This window comes from Sciurus vulgaris (assembly GCF_902686455.1).
Source record: "Sciurus vulgaris genome assembly, chromosome: 2".
NCBI lineage: Eukaryota > Metazoa > Chordata > Mammalia > Rodentia > Sciuridae > Sciurus > Sciurus vulgaris.
In genome coordinates this window covers 168,255,764-168,276,868 of record NC_136462.1, presented here as the reverse complement: position 1 = coordinate 168,276,868, position 21,105 = coordinate 168,255,764, and the positions used below count along the sequence as shown (strand labels likewise).

At 37.4% G+C, this 21,105-nt stretch overlaps 1 protein-coding gene across 6 annotated transcripts in view; it reads left to right on the top strand.

Moving 5' to 3' along the window:
• The window catches only part of SLX4IP (SLX4 interacting protein), a 171,002-nt gene that overhangs the window by 131,684 nt on the left and 18,213 nt on the right, over window positions 1-21,105 (top strand). For all 6 annotated transcript variants that reach the window (XM_079126861.1, XM_079126857.1, XM_079126860.1 and 3 more), the window contains 2 exons: window positions 16,091-16,168; window positions 18,829-18,917. In XM_079126861.1, coding sequence (XP_078982987.1) covers window positions 16,091-16,168; window positions 18,829-18,917 — 167 coding nt within the window. The remainder of the gene's footprint in view (window positions 1-16,090; window positions 16,169-18,828; window positions 18,918-21,105) is intronic.

Genomic DNA, 21,105 nt, shown 5'->3' with positions numbered 1-21,105 from the left:
CTAACCTAGTGAGCATCATGCTTAGTAACACAGTACACTGTAGAGTATTAGTTGATTACCCTCATGATTTCATGTTTCCTGAGAGCTGCCACTGCCCAGCATTAAGAGAGAACATCTTACCACAGTCAGCCAGTTCAGGAATAGATCAAAATTTAAAATTTGAAGTACAATTTCTACTGGATGCATATGGTTTTCACACCCTTGTAAAGTTGAAAACTCATAAATCTAAACATTGCAAGTTGAGGACCATCTGTTGTTAATTATACTCTATTATGTATTTGAAATTTGCTAACAGAGTAGATCTTTGTGTTTTCATTACAAAAAAAAAAAAAGATGGGAGATGAAGAATGTGTTGATTAGCTTAATTGAAATCATTTCACAATGTGTACATCAAATCATCGTTTTATACACCTTAAATTTATACAATTTTTATCTGTCAATTACACCTCAATAAAGTTGAAAAAAATAAGAGGTTAATAGACTTTTTGCCTAACAGCACACATAAGTCAGTTTGAAATTGTAGCTTTTAGGAGCTAATAATATTTACAATTACAATAAAAAATAGAGTACTTCATAATAAATAGAGTACTTCATAATAAAGTGTGAGAAATTCATGTAGAAAAACTTCAATTTTACTGAAAGATATTAAAATTCTTAAATAATTGGAGAGCTATCATGTTAAATAAATAAGTTATTATAAAAGTCTTATTCTAATAAAAATGTTTATTTTATTCAGATTTATCTATGGATTGAAGCTCTTTCTAATCAAACTCCTGAAAGGTTTTTTTTTTTTTTTTTTTTTTTTTTCATACGATTTAACAAGCTAAATGAAAGGGCAGAATGCCAAGAACAACTCCACATATTCCTGATGAATAAAGAAAATTGTGTTGGGGGTTAGGACAGAAACTTGCCCTACCAGGTTAAGATTTATTATAAATAAAGCTCAGATAATTAACACAGTGTATATTTTATGATATGTCAGTGGAATATAGTAACTCAGAAACAGTGCTATGTATGACAGAACTGGCTTTGGGGATTAGTAGGAACCTTCTTTGAATATTTAATTTGTTATTAATGTGTATGGCGACTGATATGGTATAAGTCACCGTACACAAAGTCAGTATTCATAACACTGAGTTTTTTAAAAACAGGGTTACAGAACAATATTTATCACATGATTCCATTTTTATAGAAAGAAATAGGAATGTATATGTGACTCTGTGGTATATCTTGAGGAAAGATGGAGAGGATAACAAAAGTCAAGGTGATAAAAGTGTCTCCAAGTGGTCAGATTGTTGGTGATTTAGCTTTTTCTTTAAGCCTTTCTGTTTTTGCCCAGACTATTTTTTTAGTGCATCAAGTATATGTTACTTTTTATTAGAAAAAGCTGTTTTAAACTTGGAATTTCTTTTTCTTAACTATTCATGTTTATTCTTCTGGGTTAACTTTATAATTATTTTTGGCAACTTCCAAACTGCCTCCGCAACACATTTCTACTACCACTACTACTGCTAATAATAATAATAATAATAACAACAACAACTTCATTGTGATTTTTAGCTCGTATTGTCTGGTACACAATGAGCACTTAGTACAGGTTTGATAAGTAATTAAGTAAATAAATAAAACAATTCACATCTTTTTGACTGTTAGCCCACTTACTTAAGAATGCCCATGTCAATCCATCTTTCCAGGTCTCTTTTTTAAATTCAGGAAGTTTTCTGTTTTTTAAACATAGATCTCACATATTTATGCAATTTATGATTTCTAAAATTGTATAATCTTTCCATTTTCTCCCACATTGAGTCAAATTAACTAAATATCTTTAATGTTGGGAATTTTAGAGTCAAAAAAATGAATCAAAACATTCCCTGGGGTAGTGAGGTTAAGGACTTCAGTTTATTTAGCTTAGAATAAGTGACTAAATTGAAACAGAACACCATATCTTCAAACATTTGGAAGTGGCCAGCTTTCATTTAGCTTCATGAAGACGTGAAAAAAAAATGAACTTCAGCTAAATGTAGGAATTCCGATTAGAAATTACAAACTGGCACCAGTCAGCTGCACTGACCTTCAGAAACACTTTATTTGGATTGCACTGAGTGTTTTAAAATTCTGAATTCATTACAAATTTAAAATCTGGTGGGGGGAGGTAAGAGAAGAAAAGAGAAACTTTGTATTGTGTAGAGGGAAATGAGAAGGGGTGGGGGCAGGAGACGGTAAGGTAATAGAATTAGACAGACATCATTACCCTGTATACGTGCATGATTACACGAGTGGTGTGAATCTACATTGTGCACAACCATAGAAATGAAAAGTTGTACCCCATTTGTATACAATTGATCAAAATGCAGTCTATAAAAATAAAAAAAATTAAATTTGAGATTTCACATTAAAAATTGAATTAGCAATATTTTGGGGGAACACCTGTTCCTTAAATTCCAGTGGCAGCTGATGGGTAATGTTGAGTTGCTGCGACCCCATTAAACAAGCTGAGACCACTCTTCATTTTCCCTCTTAAACCCAACCCTTAATTATCTTAGGCACTGAGTTTACTTTGTCGATTTGATTGACACAGGAAGAACTGAGTTGCACATGGGTATTTTGGTATTGTTTTTAAAAAGTGTGATCCTGGCTGACAAAAAAGTGGACAATATGATTCTGCAATTCTATTAGAAGAGCCCAGTGATTCATGAACTCTTCTCAATGCATGTGGTCCTAGAATCTCAGAGTTGGAATGGACTCTTTGCAAAACAGGCCACAGAGGATGTGCTTCATCTGGCATTCCTCTTATGCACAGGAAATTTAAAAGCTGTTGCTGAGGGGTTTGCTTGAACAGTTAGCAGTTCAGACAACCAAATATATCATATAGAAGTGTCATTAAAAATCTGTTTCTATTATGCATAGTTCTTTAAAGATGAGTGTAAAATTTTCTAGAGAACCCTGAGTTTTATAAGTCCACAATATTATATCTGTCTCATCATTATGCATAGCCTGACACAATTGTGATTGTGGAAACCATAGTTTTGATTATGATTTCATCTGTGCTTGCATATCATCCAAACATGGTTTTCCTATTTAATGTTAAGGGCATATTTTCATAAGCAAAAGGTGGGAAAACAGTGTGGACAAGAGATCCAAAGTGATAATTTCTCAATTTGTTTTATTCTAATATTTTTCTGCCCCAAAAAGGTTTCTCATTCACTGTTTACCAATCATTGATGGATCCTGAAGATAATAAAATTAATAGCACATGTGGACTGTGGTTTTACCATTGTCCATGGGATGACAGGTGGAAAATCTGTTTTTTTTTTTTTTTTTTCCTAAATAAATTTGGCCTCAAATAATTGTTACTCAATTTCAAAAAATAAAATTTTTATGAAACTAACCAGTTTGCCCCATTTGTTTTGGCATCAAAGAAACATAGCTCTATTGTGACTCAGAGTCTAGTACTGTCCTTATTTAAGGACATGAAATGTTATCTCAAGGGAACCTTTTTGGAGTCTCTTAATGTCTTGGGTAATAAGTGAAATTTTTAGCCTAGGACCAAATATTCCACTTACCAACCCAAATTGTTTCCCACTTGTGGTCTGAGTTTAGGATTCTGTGTGTATATTCTTAAACTTCTGACCGGACTCTTGGCATTTAGTTCCCACAGAACAATGCCTTTTCCCAGCTCATCCCATCATCAGCAATGGTAAGGTCACATGTAGGCCTATAATGTGCTTCAGGAGGCCCCATGGTAATTTTTCCAAAGTCTTTTTCTCATACCTGGCATCTCTGTGTTTTAAGTGGCAATATCAAACTCCCGATTTCTCTACCCTCTCCACCGTAGGGCTTCTGATAATGTTCTGAATGGATGCATATTCTCCATCTTTTATGTAATATGTTCCTGGACTAGTCTAGCACTCAGGGTATTGTCAACATGTTTTGTACTTATCAACCTTTTTCTTCCTATCATATTAAGTCACAACCAAGTCTTCAGAGGGAGGATGAAAAGTGACTCATGACTTCAACTGGAAACAGTCACATGACTGAACTAGCTTGCAGTACAGAGCAACTTCTGCATTAGCACGTGGGAGTCTGATTGTGACCAAGTTAACTTTCCTAAAACAAACATGAGACTGCTATCCAGATTTCTTAAGGAAGTTTACCTTTGCCAAAATCTTAAGCATCTACAAATTTAAATTTTGATTTCTTTGAAATTATCTCTAGAACTAAATCTTCAAGTCATCTGTGCGTCAGACTTTGAACTGTATTTATAACTGTAGTTTGAACCTGCAATTTTTCTATAGCAGTTAAAGGAGAAGTCAATTTTTAAATGGCTGGCATTCTAAAAAAGAATGCAGGGTTGGGGTTGTGGCTCGGTGGTAGAGCACTTACCTGGCATGTGTGAGGTACTGAATTTGATTCTCAGCACCACATAAATAAATAAACTAAAGATATTGTGTCCATCTACAACTAAAAAAATTTTTTAAAAATGCAGATTGAAAATTTGTATTTAGGCAGTTTTTTTGTTTTTTGTTTTTTAATCCAGACTTGGGATCTTTCTATTAAAATAATGACAGCCCAGTGGATTTTAAAGTTTTGGGAAAAAAGGAAAGGAAGATTATTTCAGATTAAATGAGATATAAGAGAATATATATATATATAATATATATATATATAAAAATGCATGATCTTTGGTTGGGTCCTAGCTTGAGGGAAAATCAGTAATAAACTGATTTAGCCCCTTTCTCATAAGTTGAAGAAATTTGAGTATGAACTAGTTATTTGAGCAGTAATGTCATGCTCAGTTGCACTAATACAGGTTGAGTGTCCCTTATCTGAAATGTTTGGGACCAGAAGTATTTTAGATTTTAGTTTTGGGGATTTTGAAGTATTTATATAGACTTTACTTTTTGAGCATCCCTAATTAAAATATCAGAAATCTGAAATACTCCAGAAATATGAAACTTTTCAAGGGTCACTGTCAGTACTCAAAAAGTTTCAGATTTCAGGGCATTTTGGAATTTCTTTAGGGATGCTCAACCTGTAGTATTTTGACGATGCAGGAGAATCTTATTGTTCGGGAGTCTGTATATAGGAGTCAGGTTTCATGATGTCTCATTTATTTTGACATGGTCTAGCAAATGTGTCTATGAAATATGGCAAAATATTAGCTATTATTGAATTTAGATGGTAGGTGTTTGTGGTACTTTTCTGAATACTTGAAATTTTTCATAAGCACATGAGTGATGAGACTAATGAAGAAGTAATATTGGTAAAAGAAGTATTAAGGGGCCCAGGTCATCTTCCTGAGTCTGCTAGTTGTTCAGAAGGCGGCCTTTTTTAACTGGGGGAGAGCTGCACAGGTGATGTGTGGAGCTCATCTGCCAGGCCATTCCTATGGCTCAGTGGGCCATATGGAGGAATTTTCCCAGGCTCCCCCATGAGTGACCTCATAAGAGTCATGGAGAGGATTTTCCACCGTTACCTATTGTACATAGATCCCCCAACAGCCACAGGGAAGCTCAAGTTGTTTTTTGTTGTTGTTTTTGTTTTGTTTTATACCATGGGTTTAACTCAGGCGCATTTACCCACACCCCCAGTCCCTTTTTTTACTTTGAGACAGGGTCTCACCAAGTTACTTAGGGCCTCCCTAAATTGCTGAGGTTGGCCTCAAACTTGTGATTCTCTTGCCTCAGCCTCCTGAGCTACTAGGATTAAGGTGTGCACCACTGTGCCTGACTTCAAGTTGTTTCGATTGTGAGCCCACTGGAAAACAAGTGAGGCTGGATAGTTTTACATTAAAAACTCCATGTTGGAGGTGGGAGCTTGTGCGCTGCTTGTCCCACACAACAGAATGACAAGCTGCCTATGTCCCAAGGAAAAGTTCCAGTGCCATACACCACAGCTGATTCATCACTGATATATAGAAACACAATTGAGGCTGGAGCAGTGAGCTCGGACAACTGGGAGCATCGGAGAGGAGGCCGCTCAGCACAGCGCTGGGACTCGGAGCCACCACTGGGCCTCCGGAGGCTGCCTAGGGGAGGAGCGGCGAGGAGAGCTGTGTGGACTCAGGACACCGGGGCCTGCCCTGGGGAGGAGGAGGAGGAGCGTGGCTGCTTGGATTCGGAGTGACTGCACCAGAGCTACAGGCGGTTGCCAGAGGAGGGGCTGTGTGGCGAGCTGCTTGGACTCAGACCACTTCTGAACACTGGGGCCTGCCCGGAGGAGGAGGAGGAGGAGCGCGGCAGGGCGTTTGGACTCGCAGTGACTGCACTGGAGCTCCAGGCGGCTGCTCAGAGGAGAAGGCGAGTGGTGAGTTATTTGGACTTAAAGCGACCGCTCCTGAACACAGGGGGGCTGCCTGGAGGAGGAGCACGGTGGGTCGCTTGGTCTCGAGTGGCCGCACCAGAGCTCTGGGCGGCTGCCCAGAGGACGCGTGCAGCGGGTCACGTGGATTCAGAGCCACTCAGAGTGACTGCTCCTGAACACCCGGGGGGTTACCTGGAGGAGGAGGAGGAACAGGGAGGGTCATTTTGACTCGGAGTGATTGATTGCCCCAGGCTACGGGTGGTCGGTGGGAGGAGGAGGCACGCAGTGAGTTGCTTGGACTCCTAGTGACCACACCGGAATACTGGGCGGCTGTCTGGAGGAAGAGGCATGTGGCGGGTCTCTGGGACTCAGAGCAATTGTACGGGGCCCCAGGTGGCTGCTCAGAGGAGGGGCTGCATAGCCAGGCGATTAGGTGCAGAGCAGGGTCCCAGGATCTAGGAGGCTTCTTGGTGGAAGAGCCGCACAGAGACAGGCTTAGGGGCAGAGCGAAGGTTCCAGGCCTGCGGGCAGATTCTCTGAGGAGGGGCAGCCTAAGGAGATTCATCTGCGAAGGGTGAGGCTCCCAGGCTAAGGAAGTAGGGCCGGGCCCCTGGGAACTTTGCAGAGGAAGGCAGCCCAGCCCAGGCGGTAGCTGTAAATTGAGGGGAACCTCTAGGAGGGAACTGACCAGCGAGACCTCCCCACCAGGTGAGTCTTCCCTGCCGGGTGAGGTTTCCCCACAAGGACGGTAAAACCAGAGACACAGGCCCAAACAGGCCTTGCCTCAGCCCGCAGGCTAGTTCCCCTTTGGATGACCATTGGTCAACAAGTGGAGACACCTCTGCCCACTAGCAGGGAATATACCCCACCTGAAGGCCACCACTCCTAGAGAGGCAGATTCCTTGTGGAGCACCGCATTATCAACTTCCTCCAAGACTTCAGCCTACTGAAGACTAAGAGGGGATATATATAGAAATCTTCAGGGACATTGTAAGTCAATAAAGGAAATCTGCAATATCTGAGCGGTCCACTGATACCTGAACAATATGAGAAAACAAGGAAAGAAAATGCTGCAAACAAATCTAGATGTTACATCAATAAAACCCAATGACAGCATGGCAGAAGAAATGACAGAAAAGGAGTTCAGATTGTACATAATTAAAATGATCAGGGAAGCAAACGATGAGATGAAAGAGCAAATGCAGCCATTGAATGATCGCACCAATCGACAGTTAAAAGAGCAAATACAGGAAGCAAAAGATCATTTCAATAAAGAGTTAGAGATATTGAAAAAAAAACCAAACAGAAATCCCTGAAATCAAGGAAACAATAAACCAAATTAAGAACTCCATAGAAAGCATATCCAGTAGGATAGAACACCTGGAAGACAGAACCTCAGACATTGAAGACAAAATATTTAACCTTGAAAACAAAGTTGAACAAACAGAGAAGATGGTAAGAAATCATGAACAGAATCTACAAGAACTATGGGATATCATGAAAAGGCCAAATTTAAGAATTATTGGGATTAAGGAAGGCTTAGAGAAACAAACCAAAGGAATGAACAATCTATTCAATGAAATAATATCAGAAAATTTGCCAAATCTGAAGAATGAAATGGAAAATCAAGTTCAAGAGGCTTATAGGACTCCAAATACACAAAATTACAACAGACCCACACCAAGGCACATTATAATGAAAATGCCTAACATACAAAATAAAGACAGAATTTTAAAGGCTGTGAGAGAAAAGAACCAAATTACATTCAGGGGGAAACCAAAACGGATATCAGCAGAGTTTTCAATCCAGACTCTAAAAGCTAGAAGGGCCTGGAACAACATTTTTCAAACCCTGAAAGAAAATGGATGCCAACCAAGAATCTTATACCCAGCAAAACTTACCTTCAAATTTGACGATGAAATAAAATCCTTCCATGATAAACAAAAGCTAAAAGAATTTACAAAAAGAAAGCCAGCATTACAGAACATTCTCAGCAAAATATTCCATGAGGAACAGATGAATAACAAAGAAGCAAATCAGCAAAGGGAGGAATTATCCTAAAGGAATTGTCAAATAAAGAAGGAGCCAAGTTGTGTCAAACAAATAAATAAATAAAATTTAAAAAAATGAACCAAATGACCGGGAAACCAAATCATATCTCAATAATAACCCTGAATGTTAATGGCCTGAATTCATCAATCAAAAGACATAGACTGGCAGATTGGATTAAAAAGAAAGATCCAACAATATGTTGCCTGCAAGAGACTCACCTCATAGAAAAAGGTACCCATAGACTAAAGGTGAAAGGATGGGGAAAAACATACCAAGCACATGGACTCAGCAAAAAAGCTGGAATATCCATCCTCATTTCAGATAACGTGGACTTCAAGCCAAAGTTAGTCAGAAGGAATAAAGAAAGTCATTTCATACTGCTTAAGGGAAGCATAAATCAGCAAGATATAACAATCATAAACATCTATGCCCCAAACAGTGGCTCATCCATGTATGTCAAACAAATCCTTCTCAATTTCAGAAACCAAATAGACCATAACACAATAATACTAGGTGATTTTAACACGCCTCTCTCACCACTGGACAGATCTTCCAGACAAAAATTGAACAAAGAAACCATAGATCTCAATAACACAATCAATAATTTAGACTTAACGGACATTTACAGAATATACCATCCAACCAAGAGTGAATACACTTTCTTCTCAGCAGCACATGGATCCTTCTCTAAAATAGACCTTATATTATGCCACAAAGCTAATGTTAGCAAATACAAGAAGATAGAGACACTAGCATGTATTCTATCAGATCATAATGGATTGAAGTTAGAAATAAATGAAAGAGTAAAACACAGAAACTATTCCACCATCTGGAGATTAAACAATATGCTATTATATGATGAATGGATAACAGAAGATATTAGGAAGGAAATTAAAATATTCTTAGAGGTAAATGAGAACAAAGAAACATCATATCAAAATCTCTGGGACACTATGAAAGCAGTACTTAGAGGGAAATTTATTTCATGGAGCGCATTTAATAAAAGAAGTAAAACTCAACAAATAAACGACCTAACACTACAGCTCAAAGCCCTAGAAAAAGAAGAACAGACCAGCACCAAAAGTAGTAGAAGACAGGAAATAGTTAAACTCAGAGCTGAAATCAATGAAATTGAAACAAAAGAAACAATACAAAAAATTGACAAAATAAATAGCTGGTTCTTTGAAAAAATAAACAAAATTGATAAACCTTTAGCCACACTAACAAGGAGAAGACGAGAGAAAACCCAAATCACTAAAATTCGGAATGAACAAGGAAATATCACAACAGACACGATTGAAATACAAAACATAATTAGAAGCTATTTTGAAAATCTATACTCCAACAAAACAGAAAACCTCGAAGACATCAACAGGTTTCTAGAGACATATGAATTGCCTAAACTGAACGAGGAGGACATACACAATTTAAATAGACCAATTTCAAGTACTGAAATAGAAGAAGTCATCAAAAGCCTACCAACAAAGAAAAGTCTGGGACCAGAGGGGTTCTCAGCCGAGTTCTACAAGACCTTTAAAGAAGAGCTCATTCCAATACTTCTCAAAGTATTCCATAAAATAGAAGAGGAGGGAACCCTCCCAAACTCATTCTATGAAGCCAATATCACACTGATACCTAAACCAGACAGAAACACATCAAGGAAAGAAAATTTCAGACCAATATCCTTAATGAACATCGACGCAAAAATTCTCAACAAAATTTTAGCAAATCGCATACAAAAACTTATTAAAAAGATAGTGCACCATGATCAAGTGGGTTTCATCCCAGGGATGCAAGGTTGGTTCAACATCAGGAAATCAATAAATGTCATTCACCATATCAATAGACTTAAAGTCAAGAATCACATGATTATTTCAATAGATGCAGAAAAAGCATTTGATAAAATACAGCATCCCTTCATGCTCAAAACACTAGAAAAAATAGGGATAGTGGGAATATTCCTTAACATTGTAAAGGCCATTTATGCTAAGCCCATGGCTAATATCATTCTAAATGGTGAAAAACTGAAAGCATTCCCCCTAAAAACTGGAACAAGACAGGGATGCCCTCTTTCACCACTTCCATTCAACATTGTTCTTGAGACTCTAGCCAGAGCAATTAGACAAACCAAAGAAATTAAAGGGATACGAATTGGAAAAGAAGAATTCAAACTATCCCTGTTCACTGATGACATGATTATATATTTAGAGGAACCTGGAAATTCCACCAGAAAACTCTTAGAACTCATAAGTGAATTCAGTAAGGTAGCAGGTTACAAGATCAATGCTCATAAATCCAATGCATTTTTATACATAAGTGATGAATCTTCAGAAAGAGAAATTAGGAAAACTACCCCATTCACAATAGCATCGAAAAAAATAAAATACTTGGGAATCAATCTCACAAAAGAGGTGAAAGACCTCCACAATGAGAACTATACAACACTAAAGAAAGAAATTAAAGAACACCTTAGAAGATGGAAAGATCTTCCATGTTCCTGGATAGGCAGAATTAATATTGTCAAAATGGCCATACTACCTAAAGTGCTATACAAATTCAATGCAATTCCAATTAAAATCCCAATGACGTACCTTACAGAAATAGAGCAAGCAATTATGAAATTCATCTGGAAGAATAAGAAACCCAGAATAGCTAAAGCAATCCTTAGCAGGAAGAGTGAAACAGGGGGTATTGCAATACCAGATCTTCAACTCTACTACAAAGCAATAGTAACAAAAACAGCATGGTATTGGTACCAAAATAGAAAGGTAGATTAATGGTACAGAATAGAGGACATGGACACAAACCCAAATAAATACAATTTTCTCATACTAGACAAAGGGGCCAAAAATATGCAATGGAGAACTGATAGCCTCTTCAACAAATGGTGCTGGGAGAATTGGAAATCCATATGCAACAGAATGAAACTAAACCCATATCTCTCACCATGCACGAAACTAAACTCAAAATGGATTAAGGACCTCGGAATCAGACCAGAGACCCTGCAGATTATAGAAGAAAAAGTAGGTCCAGCTCTTCAACATGTCGGCTCAGGACCAGACTTCCTTAACAGGACTCCCATAGCACAAGAAATAAAAGCAAGAATCAATAACTGGGATAGATTCAAACTAAAAAGCTTTCTCTCAGCAAAGGAAACTATCAGCAATGCGAAGAAAGAGCCTACAGAGTGGGAGAATATCTTTGCCAATCATACTTCAGATAGAGCACTAATCTCCAGAATCTATAAAGAACTCAAAAAACTCTACTCCAAGAATTCAAATAATCCAGTCGACAAATGGGCTAAGGAAATGAATAGACACTTCACAGAAGATGATCTACAAGTAATCAACAAACATATGGAAAAATGTTCAACATCTCTAGTAATAAGAGAAATGCAAATCAAAACCACCCTAAGATTCCATCTCACCCCAATTAGAATGGCGATTTTCAAGAATACGAGCAACAACAGGTGTTGGCGAGGATGTGGGGAGAAAGGTACACTCATACATTGCTGGTGGGGCTGCAAATTAGTGCAGCCACTCTGGAAAGCAGTGTGGAGATTCCTTAGAAAACTTGGAATGGACCCTCCATTTGACCCAGCTATCCCACTCCTTGGCCTATACCCAAAGGACTTAAAATCAGCATACTACAGAGATACAGCCACATCAATGTTCACAGCTGCTCAATTCCCAATAGCCAGACTGTGGAACCAACCTAGATGCCCTTCAATTGATGAGTGGATAAAGAAGCTGTGGTATATATATACAATGGAATATTACTCAGCCATAAAGAATGATAAAATTATGGCATTTGCAGGCAAATGGATGAAATTGGAGAATATCATGCTAAGTGAGATAAGCCAATCTCAAAAAGCCAAAGGAAGAATGATATCGCTAATAAGTGGATGATGACACATAATGGGGGGAGGGAAGGGTTAGTGTTAGGGTTAGAGTTAGGGTTAGGGAGGGGGGCAAGTATGAAGGAAGGAAGCTCTGTATAGAAGGAAAAGAGGGGTGGGGGGAAGGGAAAAAATAACAATGAATCAAACAACATTACTTTATGTAAACTTATGATTACACAAATGGTATGCCTTTATGCCATGTGCAAACAGAGAAACAACATGTATCCCATTTGTTTACAATAAAATAAAAAAATAAAAAATAAATAAAAAAAAAAAACACAAAAAAAAAAAAATAAAAAAAATAAAAACTCCATGTTGGATATTTGCTCTCAGTGACCACTTCCTTAAAATGGACTCCTCATAGAGCATGGTACTATTTAAAAGCAATGTACATGCCTTGCTAAGCCAGAGTAGAATCTGTTCAACTCATATTTGATATGGGGGGAGTTGTAATTTTTGCCTTTATGTTCAGAAGTCTCCAGATTTCTTCCTTTCAAGCAGTTTAGACAGAGTATGAAATAACATACTAGCAGAACTCTGGTTTGCCTTGATGACTCCCCGCACCACCACTTTTTTTTTTTCCCTTAGAGACTTAATATTCTTCGGAAACAACCAGGTGATCCAGAAGAAAAATTAATGGGGTATCAAGAGGTTGTTTTAGGATTTAACAGGAGTCTGGAGGTTGTTTGTAGAAGGACGGAGTTGTGCATCAGCTGTCTAACAAACTACAGAATGCAAGAGGCAGCACAGGGGCTGGAGACTCTGGCTGCTGAGAGACCAGGGAAAAAGATGGACTTGCTTGCTGTACTTGGATGATCACATGATATTTTGCAATTCAAAAAAATTTAAAATATTTCTAGAAATTGACATTCCTGAAGACTCCTGGTGGAAAGATGCTTCCATAACAAGCCATCCCCTCCTCTATCCCCAGTCTTTGCCTGTGTCTAATGATAATCTTCTCAGATTTAGGAGGATCACAAGAGCCACAAAGAAAACAGATATACTTCAATATGATTTGCAAGTACCTTGTAAATTTAGAATACTGAAACTAGATAGTTTTCAAATGAAAATGTTATCACTTTACAATTTCCATTTGCATGTTTTCCTTGAATTTCCTACTGACTCAATTTTTTTTTTTATTTAGAACCCAAGAGCTGCAAACTAGAAACTGGTGCCTGAGTAGGAAAAACAAAGGACCTCCTGGATTCTTTGCCAAATTGCTGTTTAGCTTCAGAGAGTTGTGTAGCTTTGCTTTAGCCCTGGCTAAGTACAAAATCTCAGTGGCTTGTTGAACTCTATAAAGTCTTTTTCGCTAAGAGGAAAGATAAGAGAATAATCTTTATCACTGCCTTTTATCTGTGGATAAATGAAATACATCTCCCTAAAGCATTTCAGTTCAGTGTCTTTCAGCAGCAATAATTTTCTCTGTTTATAGATCAAAATTAGTTTGCCATAAGAACTGACACAAGTACCTTGTGTTTAATCTCTCTCTTCAAGTTTCTCTTTAAACAGTAAAGTTTCGTATGACCAGTGGAATGTAGACAAAGCAGGTGCAAATCTTATTTGCATGTTAAACTTGCCATTTCATTGTAGGTGCCATTAGGCCAATTTTTCCATTGAAACTATTAATAACAAGATGCCAATCAGGAATGATTCCCATCTTGTGGAGGGTGTCAGTGCAGAGGGCCAGGTTTCAATAAATCCATTTCTCCTAGTAGTTTCAGTAATAAATAACTTGGAATATGCCTTATATTACCTTCTTTTACTCTAGGAGAAGGTGTCATATTGGAACTTTATTGTTTGGTTGACCAGATAGGATTTAGTTACCACTCAAGTGGTAGCTCCAGATGTCAGGCTTCCTGAATTTAGCTGCAGCTTTCTTGGGCAACTTCACATTTATTTCTCATAATAACATTTTATTGCTGGAGATTTTGTACAGAAGAAGACTTTGAGATTTTGAACATGCCTTCTGAACCCTCTCACCTAAAACTAAATCAACAAAGGCAGAATGAGAGATAGGGCACATTTTTAATGTTATTGTTTAGTCCTTTGAAAGACTCATAAATAGTTTCTTGAAAAATCACTTCTAAATTTTGCTGTGTTTGAGTTCAAAATTGTCAAGGATTCCTCTCTTATAACCCTGCTCCCCCAGCAGTAATACAAATAAACCAGATGTAGAAGTGACTTCCCCTCTCTCGGTCACCTAAAGAATGAAATATTTGTTTCAGAGCATTCCGAGTAATGCCAACGGTGTGAATGTCTTGTTTAACATTTTAAGCAAAAGAAAGCCACATGACTGAAATGCAATCCATTTTCAAGTGTTGGGGGAAAAGTGTATTTCATCTTAGTAAATCTGGAGATTATCCCTTCATAGATGTCACTGTTGTTTCACAATCTGCATGACTAAAGCAATTGTGCTGTCAGAGCCACAGCCTGTTTAGACAGAGCATCAAATCTGCACTCACCGAGGTCCTGGATCTTTCTACAGGGGTCTTAGAAGGAAACTGAATGCAAAAATGGAAACTTCTTTTTTCGTTTGTGTTCTCTGTATAAGATATTTTGAAATAATTATTGTCATGGACTTTAGGGGATCGGGACACTTGGTTTCCTTAGAGATAGTTTAATGGTCCTGAGGCTACTCTTGTAATTCTCAGCTCTTCCATGGTAAAATATTGTCTTGGAGGCTTAGCCATTTCCTGAGGTTGCTTCAGCACCTGGGGTCCCTTGCCCTCTTCCACCAGCTACTTGAATGGCCTACTGCAAACATTGTTTCCTGACCTTTTCAGGAATTCGTGAGCAGATTAGTTTATACTTGGAAGGAGCCTGAAGGAGAGAGAAAAAGGGAAGGGGGAAGAAATTAGGCTAGTACAGTCTGTGAATTATCTGACATTCCATTACCAACCTTGTAAGATGGAAGGAGCTGTTGCCATTTTCACAAATGAGATTTACTTATTTGAACAGACTACTTTTTTTTTTAACGGACTACTTTTTTAGTATTATGTGTGTGTTATTTATTGCTCTTAGTGTCTGTAGTTGTAGCTCATTCATTTATAGGGGCAGTGTAATATTTTACTGTATGGTTATATCCCCATTTATTAAAAATTCTGTTAATGGATCTTTGCATTGGTCCCAGTTTGAGAATAAAAAATGCAACTGTAAATAACTGTGTCCATGCTTAAGCCCAGCTTTAGATACTCAAGCATTTTTCAAAGGAACTTTACCATTTTGTACTTCTACCGACAGGATATGAGAATTCTATCTAGTTGCCCCATATGCTTTCCACCACTTAATTCTGTCTTCTTCATTTAGACCATTCTGGTGCTTTTTTTTTCTTTTTTTTGAAACATACCATGTTCATTTACATCTCATTTCATATGAAGACGGCTATACTTGAATTAGAGAATAATTTACTTATAAAAAGTTATCATTTTCAAATAGATATTAAACTTCGTGTGTTTGAGCTAATCAGCAATATCAAAAGATGACCACAATCTAAGTATCAGTCCACACTGAATTAATCATTTCATTAGAAAGCCCTGATTTTCAAGTATATTAGACCTGCTTGTTTATCTCGTTTTACAAAGGAAGTGACTGAGCCACTTCAGGTAAGGTACTGGGGACCATGCCAGGTATTATGGCCAGGCCTTCTGGAAGAACCCAGAACCCAGGTAATAATGTTCTGTTTCCCTCTACTAGGGCCCTCTACTGATTATTTTATTATTTCATTTATTAAATAATGATTGAATTCATACTGCATGGCAGACACTAGACTGAGCCCCTGGGATTCAGTGACAAACCAGCTTGTAATCTAATGATGTCCCTTTCATCTTACAGGTTATGGCTTTCAGATCACAGCCTATTTTGTCAGGAGAGGAATACACCTCCGCTGCATTGGGAGCTCACAGAATACTGGTAAGAAGCTCATTTCTTGGATCCTTAGGCATTTCACACAACCAACTTGCCATAGAGAATGGATGAAATTAAGAAACAGAAATTCCTACTTGCTTCATTGTCATTGTGTACAATGACACATGTCATTGTGTATTTTCAAACATTTGTGATTTTTTTCTCCCAATCTATGCTGCATTTACTGCCTGAGTATAGTGACCTGGACCACATTGCATTTTACTTTCCTGACGCATCTCAGCACTTTCATTGAGTTTCCAGAGTTGCTTCATCATTGTCAGTGCACACCAAGGCCCTGGGATGCAGATCAAGTATGTACATGAGAAAGCCCTTTCCTAGCCCAGAGCCATCAGAGCCTTCTCTAGGTATGAGAATTAGGCCAGATCCCACCTCTCACTTCCTCAAGTCAAGATATTCACTGAGAAAATGATGTCAGTCTCATCTAACCACAGTAAAGTCAGAAGCTAGTGATCATTCTCCAAGAATCCTGAGCATTGAAAAGAAAATTTAACTCAAGTTCCCAACACTGTGTCAGTATATCTATAAGACACGAAACAAGGACTTTAAAAATCAACTGTATGGAAGTTTGTGGAATCTTCATGATATCTCCACGTTCTTAGGTGGAGTGTTGCTTGAATATGTTACTCTCTTAATAGGATCTTCCATCTTGTTCACCTCTCTTAGTAAAATAAGTCAGCTAACCTTGTGTCTGGTAAAATAACACGCTAGCTAGTAAGGACTGTCATTGCCTAAATCTATGTAATTAGTAAAATAAAGCAAGTCTCAATTATGACTAAAACAGACTGAAGGAGTACAAAAGTAGCTTTCTGTTAATGCAATACCTGGTACCAAAGTGTTCAAAATCTACCATTTTTATTTTCAGAGGAATAAATAGAAGTACTAAATACAGAAATTATTTGATGAACTGGTAATTTTGAATTATAATTCTAATCCATTAATGAACTCTTTCAATTTTCCAATTTGGAGGGCAAAGGGAAGACAGATAATGAATTCTATGACTTGGTTTCCTCTTCCATAAAATGGGAAACAGACTACTTATTGTTTATCTCAATATTTTAAGAACTAATAAACAAACATTAACTGAATTGATAATTTTGTTCTCTTGACTTTTCAAAGGCCATTCATAGTAACCAAGCCAGATGTAACATTCATGTGGGGTCAAATAAACACACCTTGGCTCCCTCCTGAAAATGATGTCTTTCTAGTTGGAAGAAAGACCAGACCAACAGGTTAGGTACCAGTCATGAAGGGCATTGAATGTTTGCCTATCTATATGTGTTGGGCACTGGGGAGCCACAACAAACTCTTGAGCCAAATAATAGAACTGTTAACCTAAAACTGTTAACCTAAAACAGTTTCTAAAACTGTTAACCTACTGTTCTAAGTAGGATGAATTAGAATGGAAGAATGACCCCCAAGGAGACAACAGTGGTCCAGGGGATAAGGAGAGATTTGTTATTAGAATATCAATTCTTTAGACCTTTTGGTATAATTTAACCTAGCCAAGTAGTATAAGGAGTTAATTGTGTTTAAATTGTCCATCTGCATCTATTGACATGTCTGTGTTTGCCTTCTGAATATACCAAATTGACACTATTACCTCAGACAGTGCCCTCTGTGCAATACATAGAAGAGGTTCCACTTACATGATTCATAGTATCCATATTTTTAAAAATTGGTCACATCTAAGAGGGAAGTTTTCTGTTTTAGAAAAATGACTTTATTTTCTGTCACAAATGTAACTCATGGGTATTATAAAAATTCTCGAGCAGTAAACTGAGTATTAACAAAGAAAGAGATCTTCTCCACTTATTCAGAATATCCGTTGTATTCTGACATCACCCCAGGACCACCACTCCACACATCACCCTAGAGCTCAGTGGAGGCCAGTAGGCAAGCAGAAAGAAGATCTGGATGGTGTTACTGTTTTGTGTTCCCTTCATTGACTGTTGTGGTGTCCCATCTTGCAATTCATTTGTCCTTCCCCATCTAGAAGTCAGTGGCTTTGCTTTAAGAAGCTGCAGTAATAGATACGATTACTGTGTATAGTTGTCTTCACAATGCACCTTTAACCATTCCCTTAATAATCTGATTGTTAATTCCTAAAAGAAGCTGCTGTTATTATGGTCTCAGCCTGGGAGTTTGCCCTCTAGTGTAAGACCAGCTGACCAGACAGATGATAAGTAAACTATGAAAAAGTTAATGTGTCACATTTTTAATTTTTATTTAATATTCTTCCTTTTTCTCTAAAGTCCACACAGTGATTAGTAAACACTGATACTATTTTTTAAGTATGAGTTCTAACAAGAAGACAGTAAACTGATACAGAGAGAAAGCTGCAAAGGACCTGCCTGGGGGCTCCATGTGATATAATGGTTCAGGGGCTCAGGTGGACCAATTTGCAGCTTCCTTGACTCCCTAAGGCTTAGTACTCATTCTGCCCTATTGATGTCAAACACTGGAAGGAGGATAGAGAGAAGAGACACGCCTCTTTTATATATATATATATATATATATATATATATATATATATATATATATATATTGCCATAGCATAAAATGAACAAAATAGTCTGGGAACAAACATTTCTGTATTCGTAGTTTTCTGAAACCTTCAGTAACTTTATTTTCTTCATTTTGTACAGAACTCTGTGTATTCCCTGACAGATTTGTGGTGTGTGTTAGTCAGCTTGCATTTAATCATGACATTTTGGCAAGTCAGATTGAAGAATCGGTATGTATGAAAAAATGCTATAAACAAATCTGCTTCAATGCTGAGTTACTGTAATAAGTAGAAAAAAGAAGTATATTCTGTTACTATTCAACTGTCATACATGCTTTTGGGGACCGAATGTGTTGTGCCTATTTTGCATGCTTATATTGACACGTGTTGATTCGTTGTTGTCGTCTCTTTGTTCCTGAAGACTCTTGAATATTTAATTCGATCAGCAGAATCTTTTCAGTATCAATTTTAAATTAAAAAGCAACACCTTGCAAACACTGTGATGGTGCTTAGGGATAGTATTTAAATGAAAGGAAGCAAAATCCACATGTTTCCACTGGAAGTTTGCACTGGGGTCAGTGGCTTTTGAATTTCATTCCATGTTGAATCACTAACATTTTCATGAGAACCAGTACTTCTCCCCAGTGTATTATTTCATAGTTGATAGGGTTCATTTTCTCTCTCCCCATTTCCCTCTGTCTTTTCTCATGCTAAGCTTTTAGCTCTATCCAGGCCTGTTTCTGTTTCATCAGAGTTCTCAGACAAAGAAAAACAGAAAACATGCTTAATGCCTAAAGCTTAACATGTACACTTAACAGAGTCTCCTTGTAGTATTTGTATCTTGCCACAGTCACTGTTCAATCTACTTACCTCTGTACAAACTTTTTTTTTTTTATAGTTTTAGACATACAACTTGAAACTTTAACAGGAAAAAAAAAAAATCCTAGCAGACATTAAGCCGGCCATGAAGTATGACATGATTATTATGCTTCTAAAATAATTTATGGGAATATTAAATTATCCCTGATGTTTATTATTTTTTAATTCATATGAAATTCAAAATTTGGCCCACATAGTCTACAACCAGCTTCTTATCTCATCTTAAACAAATATATGAGATCGTTTCAGAGGCTATAAAACAGAATAGAGACCTGGGAAGAGTAAAGAGCAGATAACTTATATTTACATTTAGATTCTTTCATTTTCAGCAGAGGACCCTTTCACAAAAGCCAGTGTGACCCTTATATTTCCTCTTCTTCACCCATCAAAAAACTTTACAGTATACATATTAAATGAAATAAATGAAGCAGCTTTGGCAAGAAGTTAAAAGTTTATCCTTTGAAATATTTCCAGAATGTTGACTTTCCTTGGTAAATTAATAAATTCTTAAATAGTAATGCTGTTGGCATACAACTTTAATATAATATTGCTTAACTGATTTTCAGAGCAAGCAAGAAACTGATCTATGGTTTAAGAAAACAGCAATTATCTGTGCCAGAAAATGTTATTGCTTTCAGATGGAATACAGGAGAAATTAGATCTTGTATCTGATATGCAATATTAATACCTAGTATCTTAAATTATTAAGCGGGAATTAAAACATCTCAGTATAAATGAAATGTTATCCCCCTTAGGGGCCCTTGTATTTATACAGATGTAAGTTTTCTATAGCTGCTGTTACATAAATCCTATAATCTGGAGCACTTCCTAAATGTTGTGAATTTTCATTCTGATAAGTTGACTAGTCTGACCCTTTTACAGTTTCCTTATCTGTAAAATGTTTGAATTTCTAACAATAATACTATCATAGCTAACCAAATTATAAGAAAAATGTCATTAACATTATGAGGCTCTTTTCATTGTTTTTTGTTTGTTTGTTTGTTTTGTTTTTGTTTTTGTTTTTGTTTGTGTGTGTGTATCTGTTTGTTGTGATCAGACTGTTGTTAAGTTTTTCTTTTTGGCCACCTCTTATTGCCCTTCACAGACACTCTTTCCCACAAACACACAAGAGTCAATGAAACTCTGTTCACCTGCCCTCCTGCCTGGCCTCCTCACCTGAGCATCTCCCCATCACAGACCTCCACCACTTCCTTAGGCTGGTGATCACCTGTGACTGTAAAATATCCAGGTCAAGGGCCCTCTCCTACAAATTGCCCACCAAGCCAACCTCACTGCTCTTCCACCAGAAGTGTCTTGTAGCTTAATCCTCATTGATATTTGACCTCTGCCAAACCTACTGTCTCGGGTATTTAAGGATCAATACACAATCCTTCCCTCCCAGAACTGCCTTCTGCCAGAGAGAAGTCATTCTTACTCCTCTTGATAAACTTCAGATGCCCAAAGCCAGTGATGTCAGGCTCCCTTGAGTATTCCTTGAACTTCCTTCAAGCCTTGAATTCTTTTATCAGTTCAAATTGAT